Raw genomic sequence first — 13931 nt, 5'->3', positions numbered from 1 at the left:
CGTCTTCACATTATTCTTCTATCTCAATCAGTGGTCGAAGTGAGAAGGTATGTGATGGTATGCCATACCGCCTCTGGTTTTTCAGTGATCAAGACATACCATCACTGGAGAGTAGATACTAAATACCTTCAATAAATCCATTTTTAAAGACAGTAACTGAGGAATAGCTTCGCACGTAAAAAGTTTTTATTTCTTATGTAGAAATAATTTCTAAGTTGACAACATCGACATTTTTAAAAATCTTTTCTTTTTAAAAACGAGGTGTCTTCAAAGAAATTAATCTAATTTATATTTTGATGTGCCCTATTGAGTTGTTTCTTTGGTATGTATGTGTGCTTCAGTAGATAAAATTATTTTATTTATCAACTATGTGGCAATTAATGTATGAAGATTAAACGTTAGTGCACTAGCTTGATTACTAAAAACTTGATAATTCATTTTTTTTTTTTTTAAAGGAATCCTTTCCAGTGAAATCTTCTAAAGTGCGAAATCCTTATTTAATAAGATTTCACTGAAAAGGATTCATGAAAAACATAACTTAGTGCATTAAGGTTAAATCTCATACATTAATTGTCACATAGCTAATCAATAGAGGAACCAATTAAGCGTCCGAACAATAAATTTCATCTACTACTTCCGATTTCAAAATTAATTGAAAAAAAAAAAAACATATATCACGCCATACAAATCAAATCTTATCACATGGTGTACACGTGATATTGTTACTTATTCTTGCCTATGTGTTGTCAATGCCGATATCATAATCAGCGAAGATGGGATGATTAGTGATGTTTTGAAATATATTCATAACAGGATCAAGGCAAGGGCACCGATCCTGGGGGCCGATGGGACCCGGGCCCCCTATTGTATTTATGAATATACAATATTTGGTATAATTTGAGTGCAATTTGTCTTAAAAATCTTCATATATATACCTTCTGCATCTGAATGGGCCCCCGAAATTTACAGAGAAATCGGCGCCCTTGGATCAAGGAGACGAAGATGAATTCCTTTTCTACGTTCTTTTATAAATACTAATAGAGACTGTGATAGATCTATTTAACATACGACTATTTACTGCAAAAGGATATATGCTAGTTAATACAAAAACATTCCAGAACTTTCCACATATAAACTCTATTTATTTAAGTCCCTTACTTTTTTAAAAATCCATACATGATTCAATACGCTGACAAGATTCACTATCTACTTCATGACTGACTGACTTTCCTTCCACACACGAAACAATATCCATAGTTGGAAAAATTCATGAAAATTTTAACAGGTTAAAAATAAAAATTAAGCCTACGAAAATATAACAACGGATTAAATTGAAAAAAAAAAATCCTAAAGAAAACAATGGTTAAAATTTTAAGTTAACTTCAAAATTAATTGATTAAAAATTAACGATTTCTACTTCTATACTTCAGCCGCTGTTAAAACCGGCCTGGTCCCACCCACTTGTTCACCCTCGCTTACCTGCAATCACACCCAATTAATGCAGTGTTACAATTTACCGCTCATCCTTGAACTTCGTTGCTTTTAAGAACATAAAGTCATCAACAGCCAAAACACAAGCACGTTGTCTGGCAATGTCTTCTGTTTCAGACGTTAGTGCTACGTCATCGGAGGACGGTTCATACAGTGATACGATAATAGTTTGCAATGAGATCTGTCTTGAATTGTGAAAGTTAATGAAAATTTTAGAAAGATACGGACATGGGAAAACTATTATATTATTATTATTATTATTATTATTATTGTAAGTATTCTGCCTTTCGGCAGGTCCTACAACTAATGAGTTTTTTTTTTTCTTAATTTTCATTTGGGCCTGAAAATGTTTCCTCCATGATTCTCGATTTTCAGCTTCCTCTTTTAACTCCCAATATTTTCTTATATTTTTCAAATTATCGATCACTGGTGTTCTTCTTCCTATTCCTCATTTTCCTTCCATTTGTCGTTTTATGGCGGTATGAACAAGACAATTTCTTCGCAAATGTGTCCAATCCAATTGGTTTTTCTACGAAGAATTTATTTATTTATTTATTTGGTGGCTAGATGCGTCCTCTTCTCTCCTATCCGTTTTAAAACATCTTTGTTGTTCTCTCTGTCCATTTTATCCTCTCCATCTTCCTTCAACACCACATTTCAAAGTTCTCTAAATATTTCTTCTCTAACTTCCTTAATATCCAAGTGTCTGAACCATACAGTCCAATGTTCCATATATATATATATACATATATATACACCACTTAACCAACTTCTTTCCTAGTCCAATGTTAAGCCTGCTAGTTAAGGCTGATCTTTCCCTGTTGAATTCTTCTTTGGCTATGGCAATTCTTGACCTGATCTCTTTGGTGCAGTAAGCGTCTCTTGTCAAAATACTTCACAGATACTTGAAATTATCGACCTCTTCAAGTTCTCTTTGTTCTACTCTGACCCGTAAGAGAGCGTTTCCACGAGATATTCTCATGACTTTCGACTTATCGATGTTGATTTCCATTCCATATAGTTTTCCAGTGCCAACTATTTTGTCAATTATCTCCTGTAGTCCTTCCTTGGTTCTAGCTATAATAACCGTATCATCTGCATACCTGATGTTAATGATCTGCCCTCCAATCTTAAAATCCTCAATTCCCATTAACGCTTCTCTCATTAAACGTTACGGTTAAACAGTTTTCTAAAACGATTGTAATTTAAAATTTTAATTGATTAATTTAATGGTTAACTTTCTATCGGATTAATTACAAGCCTAACAATATCTTCTATCAATAGATAATTCACATAAATGGCTTACATTCACATGTCTCATATGCACTCGTATATCTCTCCCGCCTACTCTCAAAGCATATGTCAAATTTCATAACATTTTAGCTAACTCTTAACTACTCACAACGAACACCATTAAATTTTATAATAAACAACTGACTCAAAAAGCACTCCACGTCTCCAATTCTGCGGCCAATATCTTCAAAATAAGATTTCTTCATCTTAAGAAATGTTTTCTCTCCTTTTCAAGATCAGAAACATTTAATAAACACAATTCATTCAAAAGACAACAAGAAGATAAAACTAACTTTTCACTCATCATTCTAAATAATCACCAACTAACTAACTTCGAGTTCCCATGAGCCCTATACAGGATGAGTTAAATTATGTGAACAATCTTAAGTTTGTTTTGTTTTCTATTACAGGCTGACCCATGGCTGACAGACTAACATTGGAGCACAGAAGATTGGTGGCAAGCACAATGGAAGTTATGCAGTCGGTAATAGAAGTGCATCGAAAGTTTGCAGAACGACTGCCACCAACTCCTTTAACAATTTACAGCATTTTCCAGAAGTTTGTAGCAACTGGATCAGTAGCAGACAATTATCGCGGAAATGTGAGGCGACCTAGAACTGCCAGAAGTGAATGAAGCATTGCTACAGTGCAGGAGGCCATATTACGGAGTCCAACAAAATCGACGAGACATTGCAGTTTGGAAACAAGGATTCCACACAGGACAGTAAACCGAATTCTATCCAAGGACCTTTGCATGCGACCATATCACCTACAAATCGTTCAAGCTTTGGCTGCTCGCTAGAAACATGTATGAGTAGAATGCTGTGAGATTCTAGCTGAAATGTCACGCATGCAACCGGGCATTGTTAGTCAAATGATTTTCAGTGATGAAGGTACCTTTCATACCAGTGGTCACGTTAATCGACATAACGCAATTTTCTGGGGTACTGAAAAGCAACGTATCGTTCGTAAGCATGAACGTGCATCCCAAAAGTAAATGTGTGGTGTGCCACGACGGCTACTGGTATAATTGGGCCATTTTGATTAACAACCCTAATGGTGACTGCAGATGACTACTTGCAAATGCTGGAAGAGTTTGCCATTGATAAAATGCCCCAACAACTTAGACGAGGTTATTTTCAACATGATGGTGCACCGCCTCATTTTGCTCGCGCTGTTCGGGCTTATCTAAATCAAACGATGCAAAATCGTTGGACTGGTCGCGGCGGACCGTTGGCATGGCCTCCCCAATTTCCGTACCTCACATCCTGTCACTTCTGGTTATGGGGTATGATAAAGGAGCGCATGTATAGTACAAAAGTGAGAGACACCGAAGAATTCAAAGACAGAATAAAAGGTGTTATATATAACACCCCCCCCCCTTCCCAATGTGTGTTCGGGCATTCAATTGTACTGTTGAATGTTAGTTCATGTGCATTAATCGTGCTGCTGAGCAGGTTGAGACTCTGTATAACGAAAATTCTAACCAAATGCTTTCTCTCAAATAGTGTTCACGGAATGATGACTCACCCTGTATTACTAATTGATACACAATTAGATCTACCTTACTAACCAGAACCGTGGCCAACGTTTCTTGTATCCGAGAGTCCGTAGGAGCCTCTCAAGGTGTCTGGGTGAGTCACCATAGACCTGAAAACTTTTGTAGGACCCAGGATCTCTCGCCACTTCTTAATAGCATCTTCTCGTGCTAGAACATGAACCTCTGAAGGGCCACTGAAAAAAAAAAAAAAAAAAAAAATGACGAATGAGAAAATAATGCAAACGAAGTTAGGAAAGACCACCAAAACCTTCGAGAGAACTGAAACAGAATAAAAAGTTAAGAAACTCAGCTAAAGAATTGTTTAATTGATCAAATTGTTTCAATATACAACTTCCGCCTTCATCAATTGCAGAGTAAAAACTTTAAACAACATTATGGACATGCCTTCAACTCATCAATTCTGAAAATTACATCAGATGAAATGACAGAATTCTCGAAATTCTTGAATTGAAGATAAAAGTATCTTGTGATTAAAACTTTAACGTATGTCCAAGAGGTATTTAACTTAATACATGAACGCTGAATTTTTCAGAATTGATATATCAGACAAATCCTTACAACACACTAAACGTCCCCATCGATCCTACACCGGCTTCACTTTCAAAATAGCGTCTTAAGATGACGGCGCGGGAATTCCATACGCTCGCATTATTGCTCTCAGACTTTAGCAAATGTTTGATTTTCACTTTGTAAACACCAAATTTCACAAAACAAAGTGGATTTGTTATTAATAAACGGATTTCACTTTGAAATTTCTTTATAAAATTAAAAAACAAACAAAGAGAACTTATAGAAACATTCTTTTTTATGAACGGTTTAGATAATAAGGCAGTGGTGCCCACCCCCCCTTATGTCTATGACGCACCCCCCCCCCAATTGTCTATCCGTAGGTGTTCTTCCATGAAAAATCTTCTTTTCGATTAATTTTACCCCCCCCTCATCAAACATATTTATATAGATTTTAACCCCCCCCCCCAAAATTTCAATGACGCAGTTTGCGTCATAGCCCCCCCCTGTGGGCACCCCTGAATAAGGTCTACTGTTCTGTTTTTGAAATATTAAAATCGAGCCGTCAGTTCATGAGATATAGATAAAATCCGCTTGCAGACCCATTTCACGTATGAACAAGCTATTTCAATGGAAATCTTAAATTGAAAAAGGACTGCTCCACTTTTAATAATCTGTCAGAAAACGGGAAAATTCCGGTGAAAAGTATATATCTTTATTTCATTTAGTATGAAATGTAGTATGTGGTCAAATTTGGACCCGTACAAGAGTAATTGGACGGGGAGTTGTACAGGATGCAACAGCATATTTCTGCTCTTCTCCCCTTAAACGGTCTTTACTTATTAAGTTTAAAATATTTACACATTTTCAATAAACCACCTTTGTTTCTAAAAAGTTGCTTATGTAATTTGTGACCTCACTACATTATATTAATGTAGCACAGTATTTCCGTACATCTAATAAAAATACAAATGTTTATCGCTGCAGAAACAAATTGGTTGGTTGGTTAAATTGGAAAAAGAAAATAAAACTAATAATTTTACGCCTCACGATCATGTCTTGTAGCTAAGGCAGACGGATTATTATGAAAGAATTGATGGAAGGTAAATGTAAGAGGAGACGGCAACCTTTAGAAAACCGATGGATACGCTGTACACCAGAAAGTCACATTGTCTGAAATCGAATCAGACCCCTCGAACCATTGGTGGAGCCACCATATCTCCTGGTTTATTTGAAGTTTAGTGTCCCTTTCAGGATCGAGTCTATATGAGACTTGGAGGTACTGTTTACCGTAGGCTGCGAAGCTCCCACCGAGAATCAAATCCGGGCCTCCCGTAACAAAGGTGCGTACGCTTAAGATATAGTCCAAGAGAGCTCAATATAGGAATAAATCTTGGCAAACAATTCTGAAGGAAACAATACGTTCTAAAACATTGAAATAATCTAATCTGAAATCATACATTAAAAAAAAAAATGTTGGTTTACAATTCTTGGTAAGTCAGGATGTCTACTGGAGTTGACTTGGATATTTCTACATATTTCCAATATCCTGTTAGAAAAATTTCCAGTATACTACGGTGAACTAAAAACGTGCCACATATGACTGTACGCTGTGATATTCAACATCCTGTAAAATATGTTGAGAAAGCAGTCTTCTTCAATATTTTAATAGAAAAAAAATGCACAGACACTAATGATATAAACCAAAAAAAGAAAAAAACAAAGGTTTTTTGACGTTATTTTTCTCAAAATCCCCATCCCAAAATAGACATTTAATTTTTTGTTTGTGTTGGCCTCTACTCACCCCTCACAGCCAACTCTTTCCTCACCTGGTTCACCGTATTACTTATATTTACTTTTTCATTTTGTTCTTTATTTTATTATCTACTTTTCTCTTATTTAGCACAGAAACACAATTGTTAAGTAAAAGAACAATTAATTACAAATATCAGAGTAACATGTTCAATGCTCATGTTTACAAATTTAGACGTGCTACACTATCAAACAAGACCATTGAGATAATATAAAGAACTAGAGCTGCCCTTCCCTATGTCGCAGTATTTGATTCGAGCGGACTCGATTGCAGCGGTTGATTCAAGATATCCTCTCCCAAGATGGCGTATTTCGCAATTTTCAGTCAGCTGATATATGTATGCTACAATCCTTCACGCTATCCGCTCTACACTTTACGACACTAAATCGGAAATTATTATTTTTAAAGGTAAATCGTATAGCCTGTGATTTTTAACTAACAAACTCGACCAAAACAAAAATAATTACATACTATAACCTCTGACAATAAAGTTCGGTGAATGAAGTCGCTGTGTTTGACCTGGTAACACTGGCGCAACGAAACACTGCACACGAGTAGCGACAGGTGCCGCCATTGTGTTTTCACCGTGTTCAGTTGTGAGTCAACTGTGGTCTGTGTGAGACGCGTTATATCAAGTGAGTATTAGTGAGTACGGTTCCAAACTAGTAACAGTAAAATGAACGAACAAAGGATCAATTTGAAGTTTTGCTTTAAGCTTGGCACGACACCAAAAGAAATCCATGATATCTCGTACAAGTTTATGAAGATCAAGCAATGTCCCTGAAGTGTGTTTACGAGTGGTTTGGCCGTTTTCGTGAAGGACGGGATAGTGTTTCTGATAACCCCCGTACCGGAAGACCGTCAAACTCTCGCACAGACGAAGACATTGAAAATGTGAGGACATTAATAACGAACGATCGCCGATTAACTATGCGAATGATTGCTGAGGAATTGAACATTATCCGTGAATCTGCGAGACTTATCCGCACCAACAATTTAGGGAAAAGAAAAACATGTTGTCGACTCGTGCCACATTACTTGAATGATGACCAGAAGCACGCACGTGTTTTTGCCTCACAAGATTTTAACACTATGGCGGATGAAAATCCAAATTTCTTGAACTGTATTGTTGCTGAGGATGAATCCTGGTGTGTGAGGTACGATCCGGAAACCAAACGCCAAAGCATGGAATGGCGTTCTCCTGCATCACTTCGTCGGAAAAAGGTCAAAGCAGAAAAATCACGCACCAAAACGTTGCTAATCACCTTTTTCTGACAGTAATGGCATAATCCACAAGGAATTTCCACCTGAGGGAATAACATTGAATGCTGCTATGTGCGCTCAAAATTTTGAGACGTTTCATGTAACGTATACAAAGGGTACGACCCAACTACTCAGAACAAGGTTCATGGTTTCTAGTTCAGGACAATGCTCACCCTCACACAGCCAATATCGTCAGACAATTCCTAGCTCAAAAGGGAGTGGTGCAATTTGACCATCCTCCATATTCGCCGGATCTGAATTCTCTCGACTTCTTCCTGTTCCCATGCCTCAAACTCGCATTGAAAGGAAAGAGATTTCACGATATTTCAGACATCCAACGAAACGTGACGAGGCTCCTGAGCACCATCCCAAAAGAAGACTTCTCAAAAAGTTTTCAGGACACGTACAGCCGTGCTCAGCGGATCGCGTAGCTGCGGTAAGGGACTACTTCGAAGGACAGTAAGGTAAGTTTCATTCATATTGTATTTACTTTCTATTTACGGGGCCATTCACCGAACTTTATTGTCAGACGTTGTATGTACGAAATACAAATTTTCAATTTGGAAGAACTGTCTGCTAAAGTAAACGTGAACCCATTTACAAATATACTTTTTTTGTACAGAATATCGATAAATAGTGCGACTTGTATAAAAGATAGGCCTATTGTTCCTTTCAACAATGAGTGAGGATTATTTTATGCAATAATTGTTATCATTAGCAATTTTTAACGTAGGCAAAGTAGGCCTACTCCCTTCACAACCAAACAGTTGCGTTGCTAAGGTGTCACAGAACACTTGAACGTTACATAATTTTGGTAAAATTTCCAACAACTCATAAAATTATACTGCAATAATTAAGCATACTTAATAATAGTTTGACAATTCTCTAGGTAGGTAGTAGTCTTTACGAGCCTTTTGACAGTGTAAATACAAAGCATATGCCTGTTTACCCAATGTTATTACAAGTACACAACCACATTATATTATTGACTGTTACAGGGTAAAAGAAAGAAGAAAATGATTTACCTTTGACATATTATGAAATTCCAAAGAACGTTGATTTTTTCGTCATAAAATTTTTCCTAGGAGCACAGACAATCAACAATAAAACAGACATAAATTACTATGGAGCCTTACGTGAAAAAACACTTCTTTATCCTCTTCCAATATGGCGGATCGATTCGATATATGTGCGTTCGATACCATCAAAGATCTCGCATCAGGGCACCTCTAGTTCTTTATATTATCTCAGTGAACAGGACAGATTCGTGCCAAGTTAATTAAGGTATTATATTAGAAACACTATTTATTTTTTTTCTCGAACTAGATAGTTTTTCAGTGGTTGGCCAATTAGCCCTATCACCACCTACAACCAGATGACGGAGCTGGGATCTTGAAGGGTCTCAAAGGGAATTTTTACATTTCTCCAGTACTTCACAAGTTCCAGTACATTTTCAATATCTCCAGTACCGATACAAATTTCCAGTAGTTTCAGTATATCAAGTATTAGTACACACCTGAAGTTGAAGTTAAATGGTTGTACAATGCTTCCCAATTTGAAAACGAAAAAAATACGAATTTACAGTTAAAAGAGAAGAAGAAGAAGAAGAAGAAGAAGAAGAAGAAGAAAGTGCATCGCATCGACATAAATGAAAAGTTGAACGCGAAATCGAGAGGCAAAGACTCTTGATGATAGTTTCTTGCTGTTAGAAAAAAGGCCACCATTTTTTTCTGTAAAAATAGTAAACTTCAGAAGTATGACGTAATTTGTAATAAACTTTGTAAGCCACATGAACTAAGAAACAAAATAATAAAAATTTAAGATCAAGTTGTTCGGGTTCTACCATTCTATCTGTATATAGTTTTCAGTATTGATGATTTGAAGGCAACTCCACAATGCAGTGTTTCTCAAACTGTGGTCCTGAAGTATGACCTTTTGGCCCCCTTAGAATGAACATTACTCCAAAAACAGACAGAAAAATTAAGATTCAAGCGACTACAGTTAAGATCACGAACGAAATAAAAATAAAAATCTCTGAACGGTACTGTGCTCTGTCTGATGAAATCAAGAGGTTTAGTTAGTTGGCGAAATTGTTACACAATTATAATTTTAAATTGAACTTGCTTTTTTCAGAGATTTTTATTTGTTTTGTAAAGTTACTAAAGTAAAGCAAAGCTAACACGAAGCAGATAGTTACAGTAAGGGTCTCAAACTGATGTAGATTATATAAAAACAGATTACACAAATTAAAAGTTAATATTACACAAATTATAATACCATATAAATCGGCTGCGTCAAAATATGTATACACACTTTAAACTATAATAGAAAATTTATTTTCCAACCTACAGGGTTAAATTTCTGGGAAAATGGTTATGTTTTCTCAACAGGTGGCAGCAGAATCATCGGTCTAGCTAAGCAGCCCAGCTAGCTGCAAGATAGTAACATCAACATGGTAGACGGACGTTTGATTGAAACTGTTCCTGCAGTTCAGAGACAGTGGAGACGTGATTATGGAGCTGGTCCTTCTTCACGGGTAACAATTAAACGTCTACGAGATAAATACCAAATTAATGGAACAGTGTGTGATGTGCCGAAAGGCCGGTAAAGGCGTCTTCGCATGGGTAAAAGTGCTGAATTCTAAGCTGCGGTGCTAGAATTGTTTCAGTGTTTACAAAAATCTTCGAGGAAAGGATCACGTAAGAGCGGTGTAAGTTCTAGTAGTGTGCTACACATACTAACGAAAGGTAAGCTGTGTATGTATATTCCAAGACATATGTGTGTATGTTGGCAAATCCCTTAATGCCAAATATTCTGCTTCCTTCAGATAACGAAAAAGGAAGAAAGAAAAACAGTCTGTTCCTCCAGGACTTAACACAGCTTTGAACAGAATGAAGAACTACAGGGTGGGCGAAAAGTAACTCCCTATTTTGAATTGTGAATTTCTATTAATGTTATGAGTAGATAGCAATGAAAGTTACCTTGTTTTGTAGACTAAAGTATGCCATTTTTCCCTACTTTTTTTAAGATCCTGTGGAGCTTTTGTTGTTCCTTTGAAGCCACAGAGATGTCAGTACGATTAAGCATTGAAGAGAGAGCTAAAATTGCAGCAAGATTTGAGGTTTGGCAGTCTGTAATTCAAGTCCAGCAGTGGTGGAGGGGTCAATATGGGAGGCAAGATATTCTGAATGCAGAAACAATTAAAAATTGCCAGAGAAAATTAATGACTACGGAAGTGTCGTGGATACTATGAGATCGGGTAGGTCCTCAACCGCAGCATCAGAGGAAAAGGTGATCACAGTTAGGAAGATATTCGAGCGAAGTCCTTCAAAATCAACAAGGCAGGTTGCAAGAGAAAGTGGCATTACACGCTATTCTGTGTGTCCAGTTTTCCACAAAGAATTAGATTACAGAGCATGAAAGCCTCATTATGCCCAAAAGCTGTACCCAGATGATTGTGATAGGCGTATTAAAGTTTGGAAAATGATAAAGATCATCCACACCTGTTTGAAACAATTCTATGAAGTGACGAAACTTTGTTTCATGTGGAAGGGGGGGGGGGAGGTCGTTAATCGTCATAACAGTCATTATTAAGCAGGAGGTGATCTGAAAGTGACCGCTGAAAAAAATGCAGGGCAAGTCAAAAGTGACAGTGTGGTGTGGATTAACTTCTTCCCGCATTATTGCTGCACCCTATCTGTTGAGAGATACTATGAACGCTAAAAGATACCTGGAAATGTTAGAAAATTTTGTATGACCTACAATTTTGAATGGGACGAGTCGTGAACTGTTATTTAATGTAAGATAGAGCTTGTCTGTAAAATAATGGCTTGATAAACGCTTCGCAGGACGCTGGATAGGTTTGCCGGGGTCCCACAGAATGGCCAGCGCGAAGTCCAGACCCCACCCCATGCGATTTCTTTCTATGAAGGTTGGCTAAGGAAGAAGTGTATCGCAGCGAAACTACAAACTATTGGAGAACTTGCGAATAAGATCCGTAAGGTCGTAAGTGGTATTCTTGCTGAGGTCTTAAGGAAGGTCGCAGACAGTGCCTCGAAAACATCGCACACATTGAGTTATAAGAAGATATTATATACTATTTTCGAAAGATAATAGTATATAATAAATTACTTGAGTGCAAAAAATTGACTTTATATCTACAATATTTTAGGAGAAAAAATATTAAAAATAGGGAGTTACTTTCCGTCCACCCTGTAGAATTTATTTATTTTTGTGATGAAAAAAAATACTGTGGAACTTTTATAGAGGAGGAAAAGTAAATATAAAAAACAGATTAGTCTCTTTAAATTAGTGGCTTTTTTGAATTTACTTATAATGTCATCCTACTTATGAACTAAATTGCCTTTATCAAAGTTGATTAGTGAATCTTCAGTCCGACAGAAAAAAGGGATTGAAACACGATTCTACTTGTATTCGTGGAACAAGAAAGAAGTACTTTAACCCTGCCTATCAGACGTCCTCTTCTTGTAAGTGCTCGGATAATTCTTAAGTTAGGGGCTCCTCGCACCTCGAATCCCCCACATGTTCTTTCACTCTAGGAGAAATATTATTTTCTGTCATGCCTATGTATGACTTGAAGCAAGAATTGAAGAACCATTGAAGTCTCTAATTCACCTTTACAATGATTCTTCAATTTGGATAGTGTGTTTTCGAAAGTGGTCTCATTATTTTACGGAAAAATTAATGCCGAAATGATATAAGAAGATATAATCATTGTTGGATACAAGTTGTTATTCAATTAGTTGAACCTATGTTAAAAATTCATCCCTTTCTATTGCCATTCTCTTCATATTGACTCTATGCCATTCTACGAATGAACAGGAAAGGAATGAAATGAAATCTTTAAGTTTTACGCCCCACGGTTACGCCGGCTAAGCTAAATGAGATGGTGATGATGAGAAATGAAGGAATGAAGAAAGTGGGAGGAAACGAGAGAACCCCGTGAAAACCCAAGCACACGGTGTTTGTTCCACCACAAAGCTCACTTGGCGCGAGCTGGGATCGAACCCAGGACCCCCTGCACCAGAGGTCAATGTTCTACTACTGAGCCACCGTGGCCCCTCGAATGAACAGAAAAAAGGAAGAAAGAAAGAACGAAAAAAAAAAGTATATGAATTCCTGACAATTCACATTTCGTGGCCAATAAAAATGTTATCAAGGCACACTCAACAAACTACGATTCAAACCACATATTGCATATGCATTCAGTGTCCTAATAGCTTCCATTTTTGCCCTTATCCCGCTACTGAAACTGACAGTCGATTTCGGCATTGAATCTGTACAATTTGGAAGTCCACAGTGGTTTAACAAAGTAAAACGAAACTCACTTGTTTAAATTTGAAATTATTTCGAACGCACACGATTTTTACTGTGAACTTCCAGTTTTAATCTCTATATGGTTAACTCAGTCAGTTGAGTCACAGCGTGATCATTGCCATTGCAACTGACAGGACGGACGCGACATATGACAAACAGTTCATAGATCGATCATACAGTCTCAATGTGACTAACAAAGTCAGTAGTCTGAACTCGGTCGTTGTCATGGCAACGGACGTGAGATAACGTCAGCTATGACTTAAATAGTCAGTTAAGCACTGGAACTTTTGAACGAATTGTAATGGTGTTATTCCACTGACTAACTGTCTACAGAGATCGCCTAAACGGCATCATCATCATCATCATCATAGGTATTCTGCCCTTATTTGCAGGTCACTTGCAGCAGCTGAGAAGCTTCCATGCTTCACGGTCCTGCGCTAACCTCTTCGTCTTCACGTATGATCTTTCCGCTCTTATATCGTCTATTAATTATAGTCTCCTTCGTCTCCTCCCTTTTTTCTCTGTCACCATACCCTCTAGTACGTACCTCATGATACAATTTCTTCTTAGCCAATGTCCAAATCTGTTTTTCTTCCGCTTCTTAAAGTATCTAGAATCGTTCTTTTCTCTCCCCCCCTTATTTCTAACACACTCTCATTCCTTTTC

At 37.1% G+C, this 13931-nt stretch overlaps 1 protein-coding gene across 2 annotated transcripts in view; it reads right to left on the bottom strand.

The window, feature by feature from the left end:
* Positions 1-13931, bottom strand: part of LOC145686820 (nucleoside diphosphate kinase 6, mitochondrial-like) — a 65822-nt gene that overhangs the window by 40975 nt on the left and 10916 nt on the right. For both annotated transcript variants that reach the window (XR_014131651.1, XM_081760530.1), the window contains exon 3: positions 4358-4518. Coding sequence is in view for 1 of the 2 variants with exons in the window: in XM_081760530.1 (XP_081616656.1) it covers positions 4358-4518 (161 nt within the window). In the remaining variant the exon portion in view is untranslated. The remainder of the gene's footprint in view (positions 1-4357; positions 4519-13931) is intronic.

The sequence above is a fragment of the Thermobia domestica genome, chromosome 5 (assembly GCF_964235325.1).
Source record: "Thermobia domestica chromosome 5, izTheDome1.hap1.1, whole genome shotgun sequence".
Classification (NCBI taxonomy): Eukaryota; Metazoa; Arthropoda; class Insecta; order Zygentoma; family Lepismatidae; genus Thermobia; species Thermobia domestica.
Note: the sequence above shows the minus strand (reverse complement) of the source record. Positions and strands in the feature narration are given on the sequence as shown.